The sequence below is a fragment of the Heterodontus francisci genome, chromosome 50, assembly GCF_036365525.1.
Source record: "Heterodontus francisci isolate sHetFra1 chromosome 50, sHetFra1.hap1, whole genome shotgun sequence".
NCBI classification, from domain to species: domain Eukaryota; kingdom Metazoa; phylum Chordata; class Chondrichthyes; order Heterodontiformes; family Heterodontidae; genus Heterodontus; species Heterodontus francisci.
Window position 1 is genome coordinate 118,641 of NC_090420.1, and position 25,158 is coordinate 143,798.

At 45.7% G+C, this 25,158-nt stretch overlaps 1 protein-coding gene and 1 non-coding gene across 2 annotated transcripts in view; both read left to right on the forward strand.

Annotated features, from left to right (window-relative positions):
- Positions 1-2,269: 2,269 nt before the first annotated feature.
- The window catches only part of LOC137358440 (histone H2B 1/2-like), a 28,599-nt gene continuing 5,710 nt past the window's right edge, over positions 2,270-25,158 (forward strand). The window contains exons 1-2 of the mRNA XM_068024403.1: positions 2,270-2,350; positions 16,879-16,971. Coding sequence (XP_067880504.1) covers positions 2,270-2,350; positions 16,879-16,971 — 174 coding nt within the window. The remainder of the gene's footprint in view (positions 2,351-16,878; positions 16,972-25,158) is intronic.
- On the forward strand, positions 3,835-3,917 carry trnal-uag (transfer RNA leucine (anticodon UAG)). The gene has a single exon. It is a non-coding gene; the product is annotated as a tRNA-Leu (tRNA).

Genomic DNA, 25,158 nt, shown 5'->3' on the forward strand with positions numbered 1-25,158 from the left:
AAATAATTGAACCCCAAGCACTGATCCTTGTGGCACTCCACCAGTCACATCCTGCCAATGAGAAAATGGCCCATTTATGCCTACTCTTTGTTTCAAGGAATTGGTAACTCGTGTGTGCATCATCACTTCAGGAAGTGATGTCAACTGTATGTGACAGAGTAGGAGATGGGATGATCCCCGGTAAGATGTGCCTGTAATACTCGCCTGTAAATTGTATATAGTATTGTCAGTCTTCAATAAAAAAGTCAAATTATTTGTTGGCGTTGCTCAGTGTGTGATTGGTAAGTCTGTGTGAAGAACAGGGGTTGGCAACATGTCTGTACATGGACACCAGTGTCCACGTTAAAACAGTTCGGTCCGTGACTGATAATTTCAGGGATGAGAAATTTCCCATTGGCTTCTTCTTCCAGACCAGTCTGACTTTCAATCAAATCGCAGCCGTCAGTTTCACAGCTGACAGGTCCTTAGAGCAGAGACAACGTTTCAGAACCTCGGACAAGTTCGGAGCTTTCCGGCAGTTCTGATTTCATTTAAAAGCCCTCCAGAAAATCCGGAGCTTGTCCGAGTTTCGGAAGTGCTGTCTCTGCTCAAAGCACCTGTCAGCTGTGAAACTGACGGCTGCGATTTTTTAAAAAAGACTAACCATAAAGCTGAGAGTTCTCGCTCTCTGCAACTGTCAGAAAGAGGGAGAGAGAGAGAGGAGAGTAAGAGGGAGAGAGGAGACCGGGGGTGGGTGTCGGCAGAGAGAGTGGGGCAGAGAGAGAAAGGGCAACCTGAAAGGTTTACCCCGTATCCTTAGATAATGACCCCTGGTTCTGGACTCACACCCAAATCCCATGAACGAATAAAAAAAGTCACAACTGTGATTGGCTCTTGTAGCGGACTCTGGTTAACAGACAATATTCGGAGCGCCGGCCCCAGACTGTTTAACACTGACTGAGCTGAGAAAATACAACTCACCCCCGAGAATCCGCAGCACAGACCGAGCGGAGGGGAAAACCTGTCCTGGGAACTCTACATTCAGGGAACAGTTTGTCCTGTGAATATGCAGATGTGAATATTGTGGAAGAGAGATTGTATTAAAGGGGAGGGCGGGTTAGTCTGAAGCCACTGTGTTTGCGGGTCCGCTCTCATCGCCGGATTTCAGAGTCATTCTTGTGTAAAATCAAATGATTTTCCAGTCAAAGAACCGCCCTGCTCCCTGCTCAGCCCCAAAGTGGGAATTCGGGATCATTTTATTTTTATTTCAAGATTTCAGTTGAAAAGTAGAGAACATGTCAGCGAGGTGTGAGAGAGGGCGGTCAGTGCAGCAATAAAACCAGGTGAAATGGAAAATGGAGTCCTCAATCCTAGTGAAAGCTTTTCAACAGCAAACATACTGGAGTGAGAGACAGGAAAGATCTAGTCTGGACGTCTGGAGTCTCTGAATTTCAATGGAATTGGAGAGTTTGTGAGGAGAGAGAAACACAGAGAGACAGCAGGAGCCGGGAGCTGACAGCAGCTTGTCTCCGCCCCATCCTCTCTCTGCCTTTAAGTTGCTCTGTGCCGCCACCACCGGCTTCATTTCTGACCCAGTTCACATTGACAGAGAGAATTTGTGCAGAGTCCCGGACATGACCGATAGTGCAGCCGCCCAAACGGCTCCTCCAGCCGCCGCCGCCGCCCAAGTCAAGACCCCCAAGAAGAAGAAGGTGGCTCCCTGGAACAAGCCAGCTGGTCTCCTGTTGGGCGAACAGATCCTTAAGATTGTGCCGGCTTTCAGCGATCGCAAGGGGATGTCCCTGGCCGCCATAAAGAAGGCTCTGGGTAGCAGCGGTGTCGATGTGGAGAAGCTCAGGACCCAGATCAAGCAAAGTATCAAGAGGAATGTGAACACAGGCTCCCTGGTGCAGAGCAAGGGACAGGGAACCTCGGGCTCCTTCAAAATCAGCAAGAAGGAAAACCCAGGGAAAAGTGGGAAAGAAGGTGAAGAAACCAGCAGACAAGAAATCTTTAGTGAAGACACCAGTAGACAAGAAATCTTTAGTGAAGAAACCAGCAGACAATAAATCCTTCGTTAGAAACCAGCAGACAAGAAATCATTGGTGAAGAAACCAGCAGCCAAGAAAGTGACAACAAAGAAAGTAACAGCCAAGAAAACGAGCAGCAAGGCGGCGGCAACGCCAAATAAGGTGGAGAAGAAAGCAGCGCTTCAGAAAAAGTCTCCTGCGAAGAAGGTCAAAAAAGGCAAGAGTGCGGCGGGCGGAAAGGCGCTGAAGAAAGTGCAGACATGGACGAGCAAGATCAAGCCGAAAGCAGCGAAGGCTCAGAAAGCAGGGTTTGGAATGAAGTGAAAGAGCACGGGAAACTTGTAAACATCTGAACACAAAGGCTCTTCTCAGAGCCACCCACATCTCTCAGGAAAGAGCTGATCCCCTGATCAAATGATCCCTGTCCCTGCCCCGCCTGCAGATTCCACATGGAAATGATTTGGAGTAAATCCAGGATCCTTGGTGACTCGCTGAGATCCCCTCCACCCAGCCCTTTCCCCACTCTCTGTAATAAAACAGAAGGATGTCCGGCCCTCACTCTAACTGGAGATGTGTTCGGTGTAGTCTCAGTTCACAAATTCAGGGGGAGAGTCCTGTAAGGTAGCTCGGTCACTCTGACTGAAACCGCCAGTTCCCCGGGGCTGCAGCCACTGACACTGCGGGGAGAGAATCCCCGATTCTACCCCGCCGCCGGGGGAACAAACAACTTTGTGTCCGGAGAATAGGGAGAGCCGGGAAGAAGGCACATATTGAAGCGCTGCAGTGGACTCAGCTCCTGTGTGTTCACAACTCTCACTGATTCCGTCCTCTGGGAACAGTGCGGTCTAAACAGATCAGGTTAGGAGAGAAACACACAGCCTGAGAATGGCCTCTTTCTTCCTGCATTTACTCTGTTCTGGGAGCAGATTCTCATTGAGAAGTGGCGCTCAGATCACCGGAGAGAAAAAAAAACACAATTCAAACTGTCCAAATGAAAAACAGAGAATTAACCCGGACACTTCCATTATTAAATAAATTCATCAGCTCCGAACCAGTTCCCGTTAATGTACCGGGATGGTCTCGGGATTTATAAAATCGAAGGCATTGGGATTTATTAAATTGTTGATTCTGACACCCTGTCGTTCAGTTCTTCACTTAACTGGAGGGGGAGATGTGTGAGCAGAGAAACAGAGCGAAATCCAGAGAGGGAACTGAAAAGACAACTGGACAGATGTGAAACAGATCAATCCACTGTTACAATAACTCCATCTCTGATTCCCTCCTGACAGTAACCAGCCCTTTCACAGAGACTGTGGGTGGCTCTGAAAAGAGCCTTTGGTTTATGAGATGACATTTTGGCCGCTTTACTTTTTCTGGGAGCTCTTGAGTGCTGGTTTTCTTGGGCAGCAGCACGGCCTGGATATTAGGCAGCACCCCGCCCTGAGCGATAGTCACAACTCCCAGCAGCTTGTTGAGCTCCTCGTCGTTGCAAACGGCCAGCTGCAGGTGTCTGGGGATGATGCGGCTCTTCTTGTTGTCCCGGGCAGCGTTACCGGCCAGCTCGAGGATTTCAGCGGTCAGATACTCGAGCTCAGCAGCCAGATAGACCGGGGCTCCGGCACCCACACGCTCAGCATAGTTGCCCTTTCTCAGGAGCCTGTGAACACGGCCCACCGGCAACTGCAGTCCAGCCCGGGAGGATTGAGACTTGGCCTTGGCCCGAGCTTTCCCGCTGGTCTTTCCTCTTCCAGACATTTCCACAATCTCACAAATACTTTCACAAAGAATGAATAATTTCCTTAGCATTTGGAATAGCCGATAGGCGGTCAAGATGGCCGAGCGGTATAAGGCGCTGCGTTTAGGTCGCAGTCTCCATTGGAGGCGTGGGATCGAATCTCACTTCTGACACTTTTAGTTTCGGTGACTGCAGCGTGGATAGCAACGGAGGTGCGTGAACGGGCTTACAGCTGTGAAGTCAATTTCAGCGTAAGTTTAAAAGTGAGTTCCCTTTTGTTTTCGGAGGACCAGGGGATTGCTGGGTAAGGAAAAAGGTATATATTTGTGTGGTTTAGAAACTCTTTCTTTTAGTTTCGGTGACTGCAGCGTGGATAGCAACGGAGGTGCGTGAATGGGCTTACAGCTGTGAAGTCAATTTCAGCGGAAGTTTAAAAGTGAATTCCCTTTTGTTTTCGGAGGACCAGGGGATTGCTGGGTAAGGAAAAAGGTATATATTTGTGTGGTTTAGAATCTCTTTCTTTTAGTTTCGGTGACTGCAGCGTGGATAGCAACGGAGGTGCGTGAACGGGCTTACAGCTGTGAAGTCAATTTCAGCGTAAGTTTAAAAGTGAATTCCCTTTTGTTTTCGGAGCACCAGGGGACTGGCTGGGTAAGGAAAAGGGTATATATTTGTGTGGTGGCTGTACCCGAGACACTACACGTGTAGTGTCTCCCACCCACCCTCCTCCTCTAACCATAAAAAAAGGACTCTTGTGTGTTGATAAGGTCAGCTTTTTATTTAGCAAGTTCTGTCTGTTGGATTGCTAACCTAACAAGTTTTGACTTTTTGTTTTTTTTTTGGTTTTTCAGTAGATTTGTTGGGAATTTGCAATAGTGGGAATGGAGGTTAAGGCAGTTGCATGTTCCTCCTGCAGAATGTGGGAGGTAAGGGTCGCCAAGAGTGTCCCTGCTGACTGCATCTGTGGGAAGTGCACCCAACTCCAGCTCCTCGAGAACCGCGTTAGGGAACTGGAGCTGGAGCTGGATGAACTTCGGATCATTCGGGACGCGGAGGAGGTTATTGAGAGGAGTTATGGGGAGGTAGTCACACCTCAGGTAAAAGAAGTAGGTAGATGGGTTACCGTCAGGGGAAGGAGAGGGAACCAGCAGGCAGTGCAGGGATCCCCTGTGGCCGTTTTCCTCAACAACAGGTATACCGTTTTGGATACTGTTGCGGGGGACGACTTACCAGGGGTAAGCAATGGGGTACAGATATCTGGCACAGAGTCTGTCCCTGTTGCTCAGAAGGGAAGGGGGAAGAGGAGCAGAACATTAGTCATTGGGGACTCCATAGTTAGGGGAACAGATAGGAGGTTCTGTGGGAACGAGAGAGACTCACGGTTGGTATGTTGCCTCCCAGGTGCCAGGGTTCGTGATGTCTCGGATCGTGTTTTTGGGATCCTTAATGGGGAGGGGGAGCAGCCCCAAGTCGTGGTCCACATAGGCACCAACGACATAGGTAGGAAGAGAGATGGGGATTTAAGACAGAAATTTAGGGAGCTAGGGTGGAAGCTTAGAGCGAGAACAAAGAGAGTTGTTATCTCTGGGTTGTTGCCCGTGCCACGTGATAGCGAAGCGAGGAATAGGGAGAGAGAGGAGTTGAACACGTGGCTGCAGGGATGGTGCAGGAGGGAGGGTTTTGGTTTCCTGGATAATTGGGGCTCTTTCTGGGGTAGGTGGGACCTCTACAAACAGGATGGTCTTCACCTGAACCAGAGGGGTACCAATATCCTGGGGGGGAGGTTTGCTAGTGCTCTTCGGGGGGGTTTAAACTAATTCAGCAGGGGAATGGGAACCTAAATTGTAGTGCCAGTGGACAGGATGTTGAGAGTAGTGAGGTCAGGGATATGGTTACAAGGACGCAAGAGGGCACTGGCAAGCAAGAACCTGGTTTAAAGTGTGTCTATTTCAACGCCAGGAGCATCCGGAATAAGGTGGGTGAGCTTGCAGCATGGGTTGGTACCTGGGATCTCGATGTAGTGGCCATTTCGGAGACATGGGTAGAGCAGGGGCAGGAATGGATGTTGCAGATTCCGGGATTTAGATGTTTCAGTAAGAACAGAGAAGATGGTAAAAGAGGGGGGGGAGTGGCATTGTTAATCAAGGAGAGTATTACAGCGACAGAAAGGACGTTTGAGGACTCGGCTACTGAGGTAGTATGGGCTGAGGTTAGAAACAGGAGAGGTGAGGTTACCCTGTTGGGAGTCTTTTACAGACCTCCGAATAGTTCCAGAGATGTAGAGGAAAGGATAGCGAAGATGATTCTCGACAGCGGCGAGAGTAACAGGGTAGTTGTTATGGGGGACTTTAACTTTCCAAATATCGACTGGAAATACTATAGTTCGAGTACTTTAGATGGGTCAGTTTTTGTCCAGTGTGTGCAGGAGGGTTTTCTGACACAGTATGTAGACAGGCCAACCAGGGGCGATGCCACATTGGATTTGGTACTGGGAAATGAACCCGGCCAGGTGTTAGATTTAGATGTAGGTGAGCACTTTGGTGATAGTGATCACAATTCGGTTAGGTTTACCTTAGCGATGGGCAGGGACAGGTATATACCGCAGGGCAAGAATTATAACTGGGGGAAAGGAAATTATGATGCGATTAGGCAAGATTTAGGATGCGTAGGATGGGGAAGGAAACTGCAGGGGATGGGAACAATCGAAATGTGGAGCTTATTCAAGGAGCAGCTACTGCGTGTCCTTGATAAGTATGTACCTGTGAGGCAGGGAGGAAGTTGTCGTGCGAGGGAGCCGTGGTTTACTAAAGAAGTTGAAGCGCTTGTCAAGAGGAAGAAGAAGGCTTATGTTAGGATGAGACGTGAAGGCTCAGTTAGGGCGCTTGAGAGCTACAAGCTAGCCAGGAAGGATCTAAAGAGAGAGCTAAGAAGGGCAAGGAGAGGACACGAGAAGTCATTGGTGGATCGGATCAGGGAAAACCCTAAGGCTTTCTATAGGTATATCAGGAATAAAAGAATGACTAGAGTTAGATTAGGGCCAATCAAGGATAGTAGTGGGAAGTTGTGTGTGGAATCAGAGGAGATAGGGGAAGTGTTAAATGAATATTTTGCGTCAGTATTTACAGTAGAGAAAGAAAATGTTGTTGAGAATACTGAGATTCAGGCTACGAGGCTAGATGGGATTGAGGTTCACAAGGAGGAGGTGTTAGCAATTTTGGAAAGTGTGAAAATAGATAAGTCCCCTGGGCCAGATGGGATTTATCCTAGGATTCTCTGGGAAGCTAGGGAGGAGATTGCAGAGCCTTTGTCCTTGATCTTTATGTCGTCATTGTCGACAGGAATAGTGCCGGAAGACTGGAGGATTGCAAATGTTGTCCCCTTGTTCAAGAAGGGGAGTAGAGACAGCCCTGGTAATTATAGACCTGTGAGCCTTACTTCGGTTGTAGGTAAAATGTTGGAAAAGGTTATAAGAGACAGGATTTATAATCATCTTGAAAAGAATAAGTACATTAGAGATAGTCAGCACGGTTTTGTGACGGGTAGGTCGTGCTTCACAAACCTTATTGAGTTTTTCGAGAAGGTGACCAAACAGGTGGATGAGGGTAAAGCAGTGGATGTGGTGTATATGGATTTCAGTAAGGCGTTTGATAAGGTTCCCCACGGTAGGCTATTGCAGAAAATACGCAAGTATGGGGTTGATAGTGATTTCGAGCTTTGGATCAGAAATTGGCTAGCTGAAAGAAGACAGAGGGTGGTGGTTGATGGCAAATGTTCATCCTGGAGTTTAGTTACTAGTGGTGTACCGCAAGGATCTGTTTTGGGGCCACTGCTGTTTGTCATTTTTATAAATGACCTGGAAGAGGGTGTAGAAGGGTGGGTTAGTAAATTTGCAGATGACACTAAGGTCGGTGGAGTTGTGGATAGTGCCGAAGGATGTTGTCGGGTACAGAGAGACATAGATAGGCTGCAGAGCTGGGCTGAGAGATGGCAAATGGAGTTTAATGCGGAAAAGTGTGAGGTGATTCACTTTGGAAGGAGTAACAGGAATGCAGAGTACTGGGCTAATGGGAGGATTCTTGGTACTGTAGATGAACAGAGAGATCTTGGTGTCCAGGTGCATACATCCCTGAAGGTTGCTAACCAGGTTAATAGGGCTGTTAAGAAGGCATATGGTGTGTTAGCTTTTATTAGTAGGGGGGTCGAGTTTCGGAGCCACGAGGTCATGCTGCAGCTGTACAAAACTCTGGTGAGACCGCACCTGGAGTATTGCGTGCAGTTCTGGTCACCGCATTATAGGAAGGATGTGGAAGCTATGGAAAGGGTGCAGAGGAGATTTACTAGGATGTTGCCTGGTATGGAGGGAAGGTCTTACGAGGTAAGGCTGAGGGACTTGAGGTTGTTTTCGTTGGAGAGAAGGAGGAGGAGAGGTGACTTAATAGAGACATATAAGATAATCAGAGGGTTAGATAGGGTGGATAGTGAGCGTCTTTTTCCTCGGATGGTGATGGCAAACACGAGGGGACATAGCTTTAAGTTGAGGGGTGATAGATATCGGACAGATGTGAGAGGTAGTTTCTTTACTCAGAGAGTAGTAAGGGCGTGGAACGCCCTGCCTGCAGCAGTAGTAGATTCGCCAACTTTAAGGGCATTTAAGTGGACATTGGATAGACATATGGATGAAAATGGAATAGTGTAGGTCAGATGGTTTCACAGGTCGGCGCAACATCGAGGGCCGAAGGGCCTGTACTGCGCTGTAATGTTCTAAATTCTAAATTCTAAAACCTTGTGTTTTGACTGCACTGGAGGCGTTTGGGAGCAGCGGTGAAGAGCAAAGAGAGAACAGGAAAGAACATGGACAAGCAAAATAACAATGGACCCAAAGATGTTGCATCAAAACATGAGAGTCAGAGGCAACTGAGCAAACAGCAGGGCACAGAAAAGATCAAAAATGTAACCTTTGTATCGGGGTGGAAGATGTTGCCAATATCCTGAATGAATACATTACTGTCTTCTCAAATGAGGGGGTGATGCAGATATTGTTATGAAGGAGGAGGAGTGTGAAGTATTGGACGTGATAACTTAAGGAGAGAGGAAGTCTTAATGGTATGAGCATCCTTGAATGTGGATAAATCACCAGGACCAGATGAAATGTACCCCAGGCTATTGAATGAAGCCAGGGAAGAAATAGTGGAAGTTCTGACCATCGTTTTCCAGAGGATTGGAGGTCTTGTAACGTTGCAATAAAAGCAAAATACGAGGCAGATCAAGCATGGCTGAGCCTTTAGAGTAGAGAAACAGGGCTGAATTCCCTGAACCAGTGCTGCAGCTTTCAGAATAGAAGGAGCCTAGACAAACCTGATGGGTTCCACTTAAACAAAAGAGCTGGAGGTGTTGACAGTCAGAACAGATAAAATGTGGAGGAGTGTTTGAAGCAGATTCTGTGTGGTTACTGTCGTTGTACTATGGTGTTATTTCAAGGAGGTGATTCTGAATGTAATGGATCAACGTGGACCCACCCAAGGCAAAGGTCACTGAAAGTGGCAACGCAGGTGGATAAGGTAGTCAAGAAGGCATACGGCATGCTTGCCTTCATCGGTCGGGGTATAGAGTATAAAAATTGGCAAGTCATGTTGCAGCTGTACAGAACCTTAGTTAGGCCACACTTAGAATATTGCGTGCAATTCTGGTCGCCATACTACCAGAAGGACGTGGAGGCTTTGGAGAGGGTACAGAGGAGGTTTACCAGGATGTTGCCTGGTCTGGAGGGCATTAGCTATGAGGAGAGGTTGGAAAAACTCAGATTGTTTTCACTGGAACGACGGAGGTGGAAGGGCGACATGATAGAGATTTACAAAGTTATGAGCGGCATGGACAGAGTGGATAGTCAGAAGCTTTTTCCCAGGGTGGTAGAGTCAGTTGCTAGGGGACATAGGTTTAAGGTGCGAGGGGCAATGTTTAGAGGGGATGTGCGAGGCAAGTTTTTTACACAGAGGGTGGTGAGTGCCTGGAACTTGCTGCCAGGGAAGGTGGTGGAAGCAGATACGATAGCGACGTTTAAGAGACATCTTGACAAATACATGAATAGGAAGGGAATAGAGGGATATAGGCCACGGAAGTGCAGAAGGTGTTAGTTTAGGCAGGCATCAAGATCGGCGCAGGCTTGGAGGGCCGAATGGCCTGTTCCTGTGCTGTACTGTTCTTTGTTCTTTGTTCTAAGCTTCCCTGTGTTCCAGCCTGGTTGAATGGAACTGAAGCAAACAAATCATCCAGAAGAGGAAAAGATGTATAAGGTCATGAAAGCACAGAATTCAGATGAATGCAATACCAGATGGTATGGCAAGAGTGTAAAACAGCAACAGACTGGTGAATAAAACTTTCCCATTGAATAAGACAAGAGAAGAGAAGGGTAATAATAGTGTCAGAGGTGAGTTGTGACACTATTCACATTCCACCTTGATCTGAATAGGACTGTTGAAGGGAGTGATTGAGAAGAATAGAGGAGAAATGAAAAGAAAGGAGAAATAAACAAAAGGTATTTTGATTTTAGAATGCTTGTTTTTGGAAATGACAGACTGTAAAGTGTGTGTGTCAGAAGATATAGAGCGAAGTTGGGTATGACAAGATCACAGGAAAGTTGTGCCCTGAGACAAGGTGTGTGTTGACAGGAAAGCTGCTTTCTTTTGCACAAAATGTAATTTATTCATATAATTTGTGCAATTATATTGCAAAGCAGTTCAATTTTAATATTACATAAGGTACAATACAGATCAGTTTCCTTCAATAAAGTACATGAGGTATCTCACTATCCCTGCCTGCACAGGTTATATTTACAGTATTTACATTACACATCAAACATTCTCTGGTGCAAACAGCCCGAGGGGTTTAACACAGGTTCCAGCCCCTCGCTGTACTAGGGCCTTAGTCTGTCGCCTTTCCATTGAGGCTCCATGGTGGCTTCTCCAAGCTTTAATGCCATCCCACAGCACATATGATGGAAAGTGCCAGTCTGCAACACTCGGTCGTGGACAGCTGTTTGCACTGGAATACCTGTCCAACGGCCGGGCTCGTTCTCAATAGAGATCATTTCAAATGAACATTTCCTAAATCCGTGCTTTCTCTCTCACAATAAGAGAACAGGATGTCTGGCAGATTCAGTGTGAGACGATAACACTGCCGGGTAAAGGCCGCTTTCCAACTCCAATCTTAACACAGGAGATTCCCCAAACAGCTGCAGTCAGGTGCTGTGAACTGCTGGAAGCGCATGTGTGTGGAAATGGTGATGTTACTGAGGAGGTTTCTTAGTATAGAATGGACTGTGTTTAGGTGGGAATATTACTGAGTGTTAATTGTAGCGGGACCATATTTAAAAACTCTGTCTTTCTGGAAAGCCTTGAAAGGTCGAGTCTGGAAGGGTTTGCGTGGAGAGCTGGGTTTCGGTTCTACTGTTAATAAAGGGTTTGAAATTGGCAGCCCGGAGGAAACAGGAGGTGGAGCTAAAAGATAAGGGGCCGTTCTCTCTCTGTCTGTCACTCTGGGTGTCTCCTTCCCTCTCGCTCTCTGTTTAATCTTTACTCTTGTCTCCTCCCCTCCCTGCACTCACTCTGCCTTTCTCAGCCAGGTCCGGGCGGCCTGTAAAAAAAAGGAGGCTGACGGAATCAGTCTCTTTTATTGTGCACTGATTTGAGGCAAGAATTATCAGGGTGGCTGTTGTGGGGAAGAGACGGTCGCCCACCTCCTCCTGTAATGTGTCTTTGCAAAGCAGGTGTGGAAAGGGATGCAGTGGTTTTTGTCGAGGTTCATCCCAAGCAGCTCTATAACACAGGAGTCTGTGCCCTACGGGCTGTTCCCAGGGACGCACACCGAGACAAACATCAACTGCTGCTGGAGGACTATCAATTCGGTGAAAGACGCCCTTTGGTCTGCCCGAAACCTGCTGGTCTTCCAGCGCAAAGAGTTGTCCACCACCGAATGTTGCAGACTGGCACATTCCAAGGTCCAGGACTACGTGGTGAGGGACGCACTAAAGCTTGGGGCAGCCACAGCAAAGGCTCAATGGGGAAAGACCACTGTGTAAGGTCCACCCACCAAGCTGAGCGGAGGGGCTGGATCCATGGGAAACCCCTCGAACCTATCGGGAAAATTTTGTGTGCTGTAAATGTAGAAATGTATATGGCATGACAATGAAATGGAAGAGTTGTGAGGCAACTCGTGATTGTATAGAAGAAAACTGATCACCTTTGCACTGTTTGTATTTTTGACTTGATGCTGTTTTAAACTGTTTGGGAATGTAATTTTTACAGATTGTTATGAATAAAGTATATTTTGGAAAGTTAAAAAAAAAGCCTGGCAGTATACCAGAGTATGGTCCTGGTCGGCAGCATATTAGAATCCATGAGGAAAGGCATCATCACCCTCATCTGCAAGCGGAAGGGGTAGGGGGCCGAAATCAGAAATTGGCGGCCCATCTCGCTGCTTAACATCGACTACAAGATTCTGTCAAAAGTCATAGCCAGTCGAGTCAAGTCTGCTCTGGAGTTAGTGATTGACCCTGATCAGACCTGTACTATATCAGGCAGGAAGATCTCTGATAGTCTCGCGCCACTCAGGGATACTATCACCTATGTATGGGACAGGAGGGTGGACACCTGCCTCATCAGCCTGGACCAGGAGAAGGCTTTTGATAGGATATCGCACACCTACATGATGGACGTACTTTCCAATATGGTGTTTGGGGAGGGAATCTGCAATTGGATCAAACTGCTCTACACAAACATCAGTAGCGCAGTCTCAATCAATGGGTGGGAATCAGAAAGTTTCCCGATCCAATCTGGAGTCAGACAGGGCTGTCCTCTCTCCCCTGTCTTGTTTATTTGCTGTATTGAACCCTTTTCTGAGTCTATTAGGAAGAATGCGAGTATCAGAAGGGTAACAATCCCAGGCAGTGGAGGCACTCAGGTTAAAACCTCCCTGTACATGAATGACGTCGCCGTTTTCTGCTTGAACCCGCTGCCTGTGCGCAGACTGATGAGCATCAGTGACCAGCTCGAACTGGCCTCGGGAGCCAATGTTAAACACGGCAAGAGCGAGGCCATGTTCTTTGGGAACTCAGCTGAGCGATCCTTTGTCCCCTTCACCATTAGGTCAGACTACCTGAAGGTGCTTGGGTATGGTTCGGAAGGGCTGGGGCGTGCACCAAAACCTGGGAGGAACGAGTAGCCAGGGTACAACATAAGCTGAACATGTGGGAGCAGCGATCTCTCTCCATTGTGTCAGGTTACTGTACGTGGTGCAGGTCTGGCCCATACTGCACTCCTGCACTGTAGTGATCATCTGAGCCATTTTCCGCTTCATCTGGGGATCCAAAATGGACCAGGTCCCGAGGGACACGATGTTCAAACCTCTGGAGAAGGGCGGGAAAAATGTACCCAACATCGCCCTCATCCTGATGGCTACCTTTGTGTGCGGCTGTATCAAGCTGTGTGTAGACCTCCAGTATGCAAACTCCAAGTGTCATTCCGTGCTGAGGTTCTATCTGTCCCCAGTGTTGCGAAGCATGGGCCTGGTCATATTGCCGTGGAACGCTCCATCCAGTTGGACTGTGCTGTAACACCTATCCTTCATGGAAAGGTTTCTGTGGAAAAACACCTTTGACCACCAATCCATCAGGCACTGGTCTGCACAGAATGTTCTCAAGACCCTATGGGAAAAGAAGGTGGTGGATCCTGTCGGATGGTTTCCCGAGCAGACTTCCAAAGTCATTTGGCGGAATGCCCCATCACCAGAACTTTCAAACAAGCACCAAGATGTAGCTTGGCTGATGGTGAGAAGAGCCCTCCCCATCAGATCCTTCCTGCACGCCCGAAGTCTCACCCCCTCTGCACAATGCCATCGAGGTGGCTGTGGTGGAGAAGAGATGGTTGCCCATCTCTTTCTGGAATGTGTCTTTGCAAAGCAGGTGTGGAAAGAGATGCAATGGTTTTTGTCGAGGTTCATCCCAAGCAGCTCTGTAGCACAGGGGTCTGTGCTCTACGGGCTGTTCCCAGGGACGCACACCGAGATAAACATCAACTGCTGCTGGAAGACTATCAATTCGTTGAAAGATGCTCTTTGCTCTGCCCGAAACTTGCTGGTCTTCCAGCGCAAAGAGTTATCCACGACCGAATGTTGCAGACTGGCACATTCCAAGTTCCAGGACTACGTGCTGAGGGACGCAGTAAAGCTTGGGGCAGCTGCAGCAAAGGCTCAATGGGGAAAGACCACAGTGTAAGGTCCCCCCACCATAGCGAACTGAGGGGCTGGATCCATGGGAAACCCCTCGAACTGTAGCCAGAAACTATTTGTTTGCTCTAAAATGTACATGGCATGAGAAATGATATGGAAGGGTTGTGAGGCAACTCACTCCTGTATTGAAGGAAACTGATCTCCTTTCCACTCTTTGTATTGTTTGACTTGGTGCTTTTTGGAACTGTTTTGTAATGTATTTTTTTTACAGATTTTTATGAAGAAAGTATATTTTGGAAATTAATAAAAGAAAGTCTGGCAGAGGTAAAGGAGGCAAAGGACTGGGCAAAGGCGGAGCAAAGCGGCACCGCAAAGTGCTTCTTGACAATATCCAAGGCATCACCAAACCAGCAATCCGCCGCCTGGCTCGCCGTGGCGGGGTCAAGCGGATCTCGGGTTTGATCTATCAGGAGACTGGCGGGGTGTTGAAGATTTTCCTGGAGAATGTGATCAGGGATGCGGTCACCTACACTGAGCACGCCAAGCACAAGACGGTCACTGCCATGGATGTGGTGTACGCTCTGAAACGGCAGGGCCGCACAACTCGACCCTTTCCAGCAAACACACAACAAAGGCTCTTCGAAGAGCCACCCACCGTCTCACAGAGAGAGCAGTGACCTGGAAACGGGAGCTGGGATAGGCTGTTCAGAACTGTCTGGAATAAATCTGTGCTGTATTCGGGTATAAAACTGGAATCCCCGAAATTGACATTTCATTTGCAGCAAGGATGTGCAGTGGATTTGATTTTCTAAACGGGCTGTGTAAACAGTGCCCGAGGCTCTGCAGTTAGTTATTTCCCCCGTCCACACATGCCCTCAGTGCAAAGCCACATCACTCCTCCAGAATCACTCATTGTTTTCATAGAATTTCAAAATGATTTCGCTGCAATGAGGGAATCCGGGACTTTTGCAGCAGCCGTTGAATCGGTCACTGGAACCAGACCCACTTGTGATGTTACTTTTCACGAGACGGTGTTTCCTGCACTGAAACTGACAGGGTTTGTGAAACTGATCAGTTTCAGCTCATTCATTCTGGGACCTGGAATTCCCGCAGTTTGAGCCCGCGTGAACCCGTGCACACTTCTGATTGGTCACCCTCTTCCCATTCGCATTTCTTAACCAATCGCAGAGCCTCGAATTAGGGAAAATGCAGCAAATCATTCGCTTAAATTGTCGAAATTGGCAGAACGTTTGAATTCGAAAAAGGCGCCAATTTCAGTGTCGGCAAAAAGCGAATTACTGGAAAATCTATTTAAAGTTGTTCGTAAAATATTTTCCACCAACCTTTAAAAACCTTTCTTTATTCCGCTATTATCGCCACAAATTCCTGGCGCTATTTTACGCACAGCTTTAACCTGTCATTTCCCCCCCCCCCCACTTCTTATCTGTAACCGGCGGTAAAAGACTCCATTCAGCAATCCTTCAGGGACCAATAACTCAAACTCGGTGTGAAAAGGAATAAATTATACTATTGGTAGTTCCCCTTCACACAGGGATCAGGGGAACAGTGAGAAGCCACTGAAATAGTTGCTCATAAACATTTTAAATAGTTCCTATTCTGTTCTGTTACTGACATGCTGGAATCAGACAGTAATCAGCCCTTTCACAGAGACTGTGGGTGGCTCTGAAAAGAGTGTTTGGTTTATTAGATGACATTTTTTCTGCTTTGCTTTTTCTGGGAGCTCTGAGCGCTGGTTTTCCTGGGTAGCACCCCGCCCTGAGGGATGGTCACCCCTCCCAGCAGCTTGTTGAGCTCCTCGTCGTTGCGGACAGCCAGCTGCAGGTGTCTGGGGATGATGCGGGTCTTCTTGTTGTCCCGGGCCGCGTTACCGGCCAGCTCGAGGATTTCAGCTGTCAGATACTCGAGCACAGCAGCCAGATCGACCGGGGCTCCGGCACCCACATGCTCAGCATAGTTGCCCTTTCTCAGGAGCCTGTGAACATGGCCCACCGGGAACTGCAGTCCAGCCCGGGAGGAGCGAGACGTAGCCTTGGACCGAGCTTTCCTGCCGGTCTTTCCTCTTCCAGACATTTCCATAATCTCACAAATACTTTCATAAATGGATAATTTCCGCAGCATTTACTTTACTTAAAGACTGAGAACTCTCCTCAATGGTCGGTACTTAATTGACCTCATTTGCCTATATTCTTCACCAATCAGGTCACTGACCAACAGAAGAGGGCGGGATTTACCCGCCACGACATCAGAAGCAGAGAATTTGTCAATTTCAAAAAGCCCGCCAATTTCATCGTCGGAAAGGAGCGGATTAAAATAAATGTCAGCCTTAGTCAAAGATTTAAAGTCCCTTCTCTTGATTTTGTTTTATTCAACTTGTAAAATGTTATGTAAATTGTGACTCATTCTAAAATCGCTTTCAAACTGTCCCGGGTGGGGTCTGCATTGGCCTGAAGTGAAATACTCAGTTTAGCTTTGAATCAGAGCCCAGTGTCCTTCTCTGAAAAGAGGGAGCCGGATCAAGTCCTCAAACGGCCCTTAACTTGCTCTGCAATAATCCCATCCCAGGCTGTTAGACTGCGGAGAGTTGCTGTTAATAAAATGATTAATCAGTGAAGAGATGAAGGTCTAATCCTTACCGCTGAAATCAGCTGTTAATGCGGTCATTCAGGGGCTGTGAAAAACCAGAATAAGAGCAGCTTTAAGCAAAAAAAGTGAAGGCGGGAGATCAGATTATGGGTTCGTGTTCGGTTAATAACAGGAGATACAAACACAGCATTGGGATCGTTATCATATTATACATTGTCTTAAAGTGATTTCATAGAGATGTCGGATGCAGCTTTTTCAGAGATTGTTGGTGGCTCTTCAAAGAGCCATTGTGTTTGATCTGTTTTTCAGTCCATTGTGCAGTTTTACTTGGAGCTGATGTACTTGGTCCCTTCCGACACGGCGTGCTTGGCCAGCTCCCTGGGCAGCAGCAGTCGCACGGCGGTCTGGATCTCCCGGAGCTGATGGTTGTTGTAATGGGCCAGGCGGGAAGCATCACCCGCGATGCGCTCGAAAACATCGTTCACAAACGAGTTCATGATGCTCATGGCCTTGGAGGAGATGCCGGTCTCGGGGTGAACCTGCTTCATCACTTTGTAGATGTAGATTGAGTAACTGTCCTTCCTGCGCTTCTTGCCGCCCTTTGTTGACGGTTTATTTAAGGTTTTCTTGGCGCCCTTCTTAGGAGCTGCTTTCTTCTCTTTTTTTTATTTCCAAAATAGACTTTATTCATGCCAATCTGTTAAAAATACATTGCCAAACAGTTTCAAACAGCACCAAAAATACAAACATTGCAAGGGAGATCAGTTTCCTTCAGCACAATCATGAGTTGCTTCACAACCCTTCCATTTCACATTTGTCATGCCAATTACATTTTTACATTTACAGCAAATGAAAATTTTCCCGATACAGTTCGAGGGGTTTCCCAGGGGTCCAGCCCCTCAGTTCAGCTTGGTGGGGGGACCTTACCATTTTCAGTTTCAGATACAGAAATAAACCAAACCCCTTCCGAGTGCGGATTAAATAGACAATCCCACAGCTCTATGCTAATGAGGGATGGGAGAAAGTAAAGATTGTGATTGGGTGATTGGCAGTGATGTCACAATAGTTTTATATCTGCAACCAATCACAAACTGCATTCAGGAATTCCATTTCCCAAAGACTCTCTCCAGCCCCAGTTTCTATTGAAAAATCCAGCGGGAAATGACGCCTGGCTGCGAGGGTCTCTTATTCTCAGCAGCTTCTCACATTCCGGCCTCTAAGTTGAGCGCATTGTTGGGCGGAAATATTTATTCAGGCAGTTTCAACAGCTCAGAGCCGACACTGGGTTAGAAACCAGAAATGGGAATACGGGTCACAAACAAGGAGTTTATGCCGAACCTTTATATATCTCACTGGTTATCGGCCTCAGCTGGAGCATTGTGTCTAATTCTAGGTTCCACATTTTAGCAGGGATATCAAGGCCTGAGAGAGAGTGCAGAGGAGATTGACTAGAATGGCACTGGAGATGCGTGAAAGGATAGCAAAGCTAGGGTCGTTCTTCTTGGTGCAGAGATGTTAATATAATATTTAATAGTTGTGTTCTACATTGTAATGGGTTTAAGAGGAACTGTTCCCACTGGCAGAAGGGTCTGTAACCAATGGACACAGAATTGTTAAAAGAATCAGGGGAAGATCAGGTGATAGTTTAACACGCGTTCTGATGATCAGAAATGTACTGCTTGAAAAGGGAGGTGAAAACAGATTCAACAATAACTTTCCTGAGGGAATTGGATCATTATTTGATGGGGAAATTACAGGGCAATGTGAAAATGACAGGGAGGTGGGACTGATTGGATAGATCTTTCAAAGAGCAGCAACATTGTTCAAATGAACTCTTTCCGTGTTGTAAAATTGTGATTATTGCTGTTCAGAAACAACCTGACACATCCTGAAACATCATGTCGCCTTTCAGTTCACCAGTTTTAAACACCTGGAACTGAGCTGAGTATTTTATTGGCTGTGATTATAGCATCAGAGAACAAAAGACAGCGGCCCAGTCCCAAAGTCCACAGAAAGACTCAATGTATTGCTCCATGTGAGCGATGCTGTTAGAGCAGTGAGCATAGCTGGAATAAAAACAGAAAATGCTGGAAATACTCAGCAGGTCAGGCAACATCTGTGGAGAGAGAACAGAGTTAATGTTTGAGGTCAATGACCTTCCAAGCAGCTGTGCCCGGGTTTGATTCCCAGCCATTACAGTTTGGCGTTCCTTAAATTCCTCAGATGAGAAACTGAAAGATAGGAACTCAGTTGGGTGCTGTCTCAAAGGAATTTTGTTTCCCAAACCAAGAAGTGTATAATTTGAATAAACATATTTCCAACACTGATTTCCTTCAAATTAAAGTTAAATTGAACTCTGATTTTACTCCTTTTTATTGATAATTATTATTTGACCTGAATCATGCAGTGGACTCAGAATAGAATTACTCAGATTCATTTTCCCACAGCTATTCCCGTTCCTTATAAGAAACAATTCCTGGATTCTGGAAGCTGTGGATTGGAGGGGAACAAACATATCCACACTATTCAAGAAAGGAAGGAGAGAGAAAGCAAGGAACTAGAGTCCAGTTTGCCTGACATCAGCAATGGGGAATATGGTACAATCTATTATTACAGACATGGTAAAGGGTGATGTGGAATATCAGAATATGGTTGGGCAGAGTCAACATTGATTTATTAAAAGGAAATTGTCAATGACAAACTTATTAGAATTTGTTGACGTTGTAACTGCCAGGGTAGATAAGGGGAACCAGTGGATGTAGTCTGTCTGGATTTTCAAAAAGCATTCAATCAGTTATCAAACAAGTGGTTATTACACCAATCTCGGTCCCATGCAATTTGGGGATAATATATTAGTATAGATTGAGTAGTAGTTAACAGACAAAAAACAGAGAGCAGGAATAACCGAGTCATTTTCGGCAGGAAAGCTGTAAGTAGTTGGATACTGCAAGGATTGGTGCTCGGGACTCAGTTATTTCCATTCTGTATCAATGACTTAGATGAGGTGACCGAATGTAATGTTATCCATGTTTGCCGATGATATAAAGTGAGGTGGCAAAGTAAACTGTGAGGAAGATGCAAAGAGGGAAAAAAGGGATTTAGACAGACTAAGTATGTGGGCAAGAACAAGAGAGATGGAATATAATGGGGAGAAGTGTAAAGTTACACACTTTGGCAGGAAAACAGCAATACAGAACATTTTTGAAATTAGTGAGAGACTGGGAAATGTTTACATTCAGAGGGACCCGAGTGTCCTTGTCCAGGAATCACAGAAAGTTAACGTGCAGGTACTCAACCAATTAGGAAAGCAAATGATATGTTTGTCTTTATTGCAAAGAGATTAGAGTATGAGTATTTATTGCAATTATACAGCGTGAGATCACCCTTGGAGTGCTGTGCAGTTTTGGTCCCCTTATCTAAGGAAGGATATACTTTCCTTAGAGGGAGTACAGAGGCGTGCCACTAGGCTGCTTCCCAGGATGAGGGGATTGTCCTATGAGAAGAGATTGAATAGACTAGGCCTCTAGTCCCCAGAATTCAGAAGAGTGAGAGGTAATCTCACTGGCAGATAAAATGCTCAGTGGCTTGACATGGTAAATGCTGGGAGGATGTTTCCTCTCGCTGGACAATCTGGAATGAAGGGTTACAGTCTCAGTATAAAGGGCTTGGTCATATTTGACTGAGAAGAGGAGATTTTTTTTTCAGTCAAAGGGTTATGAATCTTTTGAATTCTTTATCCCAGAGAGCTCTGGATGCTAAATCATTGTGTATATTCAAGAGAGATCGATAGGTTTTTGGATACTAATGGAATCAAGGGGGCTGTGCCAGTGTGGTAAGATGGAGTTGAGGTAGGAGAACAGCTGTTACATTATTGAATGGTGGAACCATTTCGATGGGCAGAGTGGCCACTCCTGCTCTTATTTCTTATGTAAACTTTCATTCCCTCCCAGGGATTGTTTTATTCTTCTAAAAGAGAAATACTGCAGCCGCTAGAAATCTGAATAACAGACGATTCTGGAAACACTCAGCAGTTCCAGCAGTATCTGTGGAGAGAGGAAGGGAGGAGCAATGTTTCAGATCTTTAGAAGGGTCACAGAACTGGACCATTAACCCGAGCTTCTCTTCTCCACAGTTGTTTCTGGACTGGCTGAGTGTTTCCAGTATTTTAGCTTTTTTTCTTTCTTTATGTTATCTCTTTCCCTTTTGACTGTTTGCTGTGAAACTTTCAGCATTGTGCTCAGTTCTTTGTGCAGTTATGTTTTCTTTATTTGAAGTAATGCAAATAGTATCCGGAAAAATCAGACAGAAATACTGCTCAATGTAGTGTAATATATAACAGGGCACATTTACAAATATCAGATAAATGTAGTAAACATTTTTATTAAGAATTGATTACTTTTATTTTCAGTATAAAAATGTGAAGCAATATGAGTTTATTACAAAGTTTATTACCTCACATTACCTGTTTATTAACCCTGACAGACTGTGCCAATTTCTGCTTCTATGTTGCAGTTCTCACTTTCAGCTAGCAAATGTCAGCAATCTGTGATACAGTGCAGTTTACAGATCAGACAGTCAAAACAACATGCAATAATTGTTCAGATTATGTAGGACAGGTGGGATTTAGAAATACTGGGAATGGAGACAAGTTATTATTACACTGAGTTTGCCCAAAGATTAGAGACACCATTGTGGCAAATCAGTCTGTTGTCCTGTACATGAGAATGAGAATCATTCTGTATTTGTGGCTATCTGTCAGTCTCTATTACTGAGTGGGAGTGTGGGATTCATGCTGCATTGGTCAGTCTCTGGTACAAAGTGTGATATTCACTCTGAATGTATAAGGCTCTGGAACTGTTTGTGTGTGTGGAATTCATTCTGTATCTGTCAATCTCTGGTACTATATATGAATGTGGCATATATGTTATAGCTCTCAGTGTCACTGTATGTGTGTGTGGGTTTCATTTGATATCTGTCAGCCTCTGTTTCTGTACATGACTGTCAGATTCATACTGTGCCAAAATGTCCCTGTTGCTGTATGTGACTGTGTGATTCATTCTGTATCTGTCATTCCCTGGTATTATGTGTCAGTATAGACTCATTCTGTATCCCAGTCACATGCACTATATTTGAGAGTGCGATTAATTCTGTACCTTTAAGTCACTGGTATTATATGTAAGTGTTGGATTTCTGTTGGATCTCTCAGTTATTAGTTTCTGTTGTGAACTTGGGATGGACATAACATCTGTCAGTCTCTGGTACTGCCTGTGAGTGTGTGTTTTGTTCAATATCTGTCAGTCTCAGGTACTGTCCGCGTGTGTACTTTTTGTTCAATATTTTCAGTTTCTGGTACTGCCTGTGAGTGTAGGTTATGTTCAATGTCTGTCAGTCTCTGGCACTGCCTGTATGTGTAGGTTATGTTCAGTATCTGTCAGTCTCTGGTACTTCCTGTGAGTGTGGGTTTTGTTCAGTATCTGTCAGTCTCTGGTACTGCCTGTGATTGTAGGTTATGTTCAGTATCTGTCAGTCTCTGGTACTGCCTGTGAGTGTGGGTTTTGTTCAGTATCTGTCAGTCTCTGGTACTTCCTGTGAGTGTGGGTTTTGTTCAGTATCTGTCAGTCTCTGGTACTGCCTGTGAGTGTGGGTTTTGTTCAGTAGCTGTCAGTTTCTGGTACTGCCTGTGTGTGGGATGCATTCAGTAGCCATTAATCTCTGGGTTAGTTTGTCATTCTGGATTCACTCTACACAGAATTACATAGTATTTACAGCACAGAGACAGGCTTTTCTGCCCAAGTGCTGGTAGTTCCAATGAGGTTACTCCAACCCTACTTCATCTAACCCTATCAGCAAATCTCTCAAATTGTTTCTGCCTCATTTAATCATTTAGCTTGACGTTAAATGTAACAATGTTCAGCAGCTCAAGTGCTGTCAAAGCAGGGTAAAGAAGTTTCCCCTGAGTTATTTATTTAATTTATTACTGACTATTTCATATCGACAGCTTTGGACTCCGCCACAAGTGGGAAACATCTCTACCTCTACCCCAACGAAACCCTTCATATTATTCAATGCTTCTATTAGGTGACCACTCAGAGAAAAGAGCCCAGGCTTGTTCAATAGTATGAACTCCTGTGGAACATATAGTTCGGTTTGCATTTATGGAATAAATACTGTATCTCAGTCTGAAACTGTATGTGATTTTAGATTGGCATATAATGTGTAGCTCAGGCTGCAATAAATAACTGAGACAATATCTGTCACTCTAACACTATAGTTTTGTGGAGTGCTATGTTTTCTGTCATTCAGTCTGTTCTGATAGATTATATAATGTTACCTTTAAGTCTGAGGCAATGGGGGGTCAGGTACAGGGTCCGGAGGTGCCCAATGGGGGCGGTTGGAGCTTTGAGGGTGGCCCTCCATGGGGATCAGGGTGCCTAATCAGGAGGACCCCCCGCAGCCCGCAAGAAAGACGCCTGGTTTTATCAGGCAGAGTTCTTGGTGCCTTTGCCACACTGCCTCCCCGCCCCTAACCCAACCGAGGATAAAATACCTGCAGCAGAGAGAGGAGGCCCATATGTGGCTGTTAATTGGCCAATTAAGGGCCTTGATTGGCCTGGGGCAGACAGGCTGTTTCTCCCCACCCCCGTTCCCTGTAATATTGCAGTGGGTGTGGGAGGGGGTCAGAAAATTTCCATCAGATTGGAAGTTGGCAGATGTTAAACTGTTTTTCAGGAAAGGAGGGAGAGAGAAAACTGTGAACTACAGGTCAGTTAGCCTAATATCAGTACTGGGGAAAATGCAGGAAGTCTGAACAATGCACTGAGAAAAGCATTCAAACAAGTCAACATGATTTTCCTGAAGGGAAATCTTGTTTGACAAATTTATGAGAGTTTTTTGAGGATGTAACTAGCAGGGTAAAGCGAAACTAGTCGTATTCCTGGATTTCCAAAAGGCATTCAATAAGGTGCTACATAAAAGGTTAATAGAGAAGATAAGGGACTCATGGAATTGTGGGTAATATATTAGCATGGATAGAGGATTGGTTAATGGACAGGAAGCAAAGAGTGGGTATAAACAGATTGGCAGGCAGTGAATAATGGAGTGTCGCAAGGATAAGTGCTGGGGTCTCAGCTATTTACAATCTAACTTAATGACTTAAATGAAGAGACAGAGAATAATGTATCTAAGTTTGCTGATGATACAAAGGTAGGTGGAAAGGGAAGCTGTGGGAGGACATAGAGAGGCTGCAAAGAGATATAGACAAGTTCAGTGAGTGGGCAAGAAGATGGTAGATGGAGTATAATGTAGGGAAGTGTGAAGTTCTTCACTTTGGTCATAAGAATAGAAAAGTAGAATATTTGATAAAAGGTGTGAAACTTGTAACTGTTGGTGTTCAAAGAGACTTGGGTGTACTTGTACAAGGAATACAGAAAGTTAGCATGCAGGTACAACAAGCAATTAGGAAGGCAAATGGCGTGTTGGCCTTTATTGCGAGGGGATTAGAATACAGCAATAAAGAAGTGAGTTACAATTGTACAGGATTTGGGTGAGACCACATCTGGAATACAGTGTCAGTTCCGAAGAAGGGTCACTGACCCGAAACGTTTAATCTGCTTCTCTTTCCACAGATGCTGCCAGACCTGCTGAGTGAATCCAGCATTTCTTGTTTTTGTTTCAGATTTCCAGCATCCGCAGTATTTTGCTTTTATTCTGGAATACAGTGTGACGTTTTGGTCTGCACACTTAAGAAAGGATATTTGTCCATTGGAGGCGGTGCAGAAAATGTTCACTAAATTAGTCCCTGGGATGAGGGGATTGTCCGATGATGAGAGGCTGAGTAAATTGGGCCTATACTCTGGAGTTTAGAAGAATGAGAGGTGATCTCATTGAAACATACAAAATTCCAAAGGGGCTGGATAGGGGAGACACTGAGAGATTGTTTCTGATGGTCGGAGAATCTAAAACATGGGGACACAGTCCCACGATAAGGGGCTGATCATTTAGGACTGAGATGAGGAGAAATTACTTCACTCAAAGGGTTGTGAATCTTTGGAATTTTTTACTCCAGAGGATTGTGGATGCTCCATCATTGAATACATGTAAAGCTGCGATAGACAGATTTTTGATCTCTCAGAGAATCAGGGGATTAGGCGAGCAGGCGGGAAAGTGGAATTGAAGCCTAAGATCATCCATGATGGTCCTGAATGGCGGAGCAGGCTCCACGGGCCACATGATCTACTCCTGCTCCTATTTTGTGTGTTTTTATGTTCTGACTACTTCTGCTGTCGGTGATTGTGGAATTGATGTCTCTGCTCTCTGTGAGTGATACTGTACTTACTGTGTGTGAGGAGCTGGCTGCACTTCCCCTTGTGTCGAGGAATCACTACATTTATTCAGCTTCCTCAAGTATTGCCTGTAGAAAGAAAAAGTATTTATTATAATTCAGGAAGAGATGTGGTGGAAGTTACAAGAGAGACCAAAACAATTTTTCAATGAATAATCATTGTGAACAATCACAAAGGAAACCCAGCAATACAAACAGAGTCAGTGTCTGATTCCACTGCAGTCCTGCAGCCCCCAGCTACTGCATAC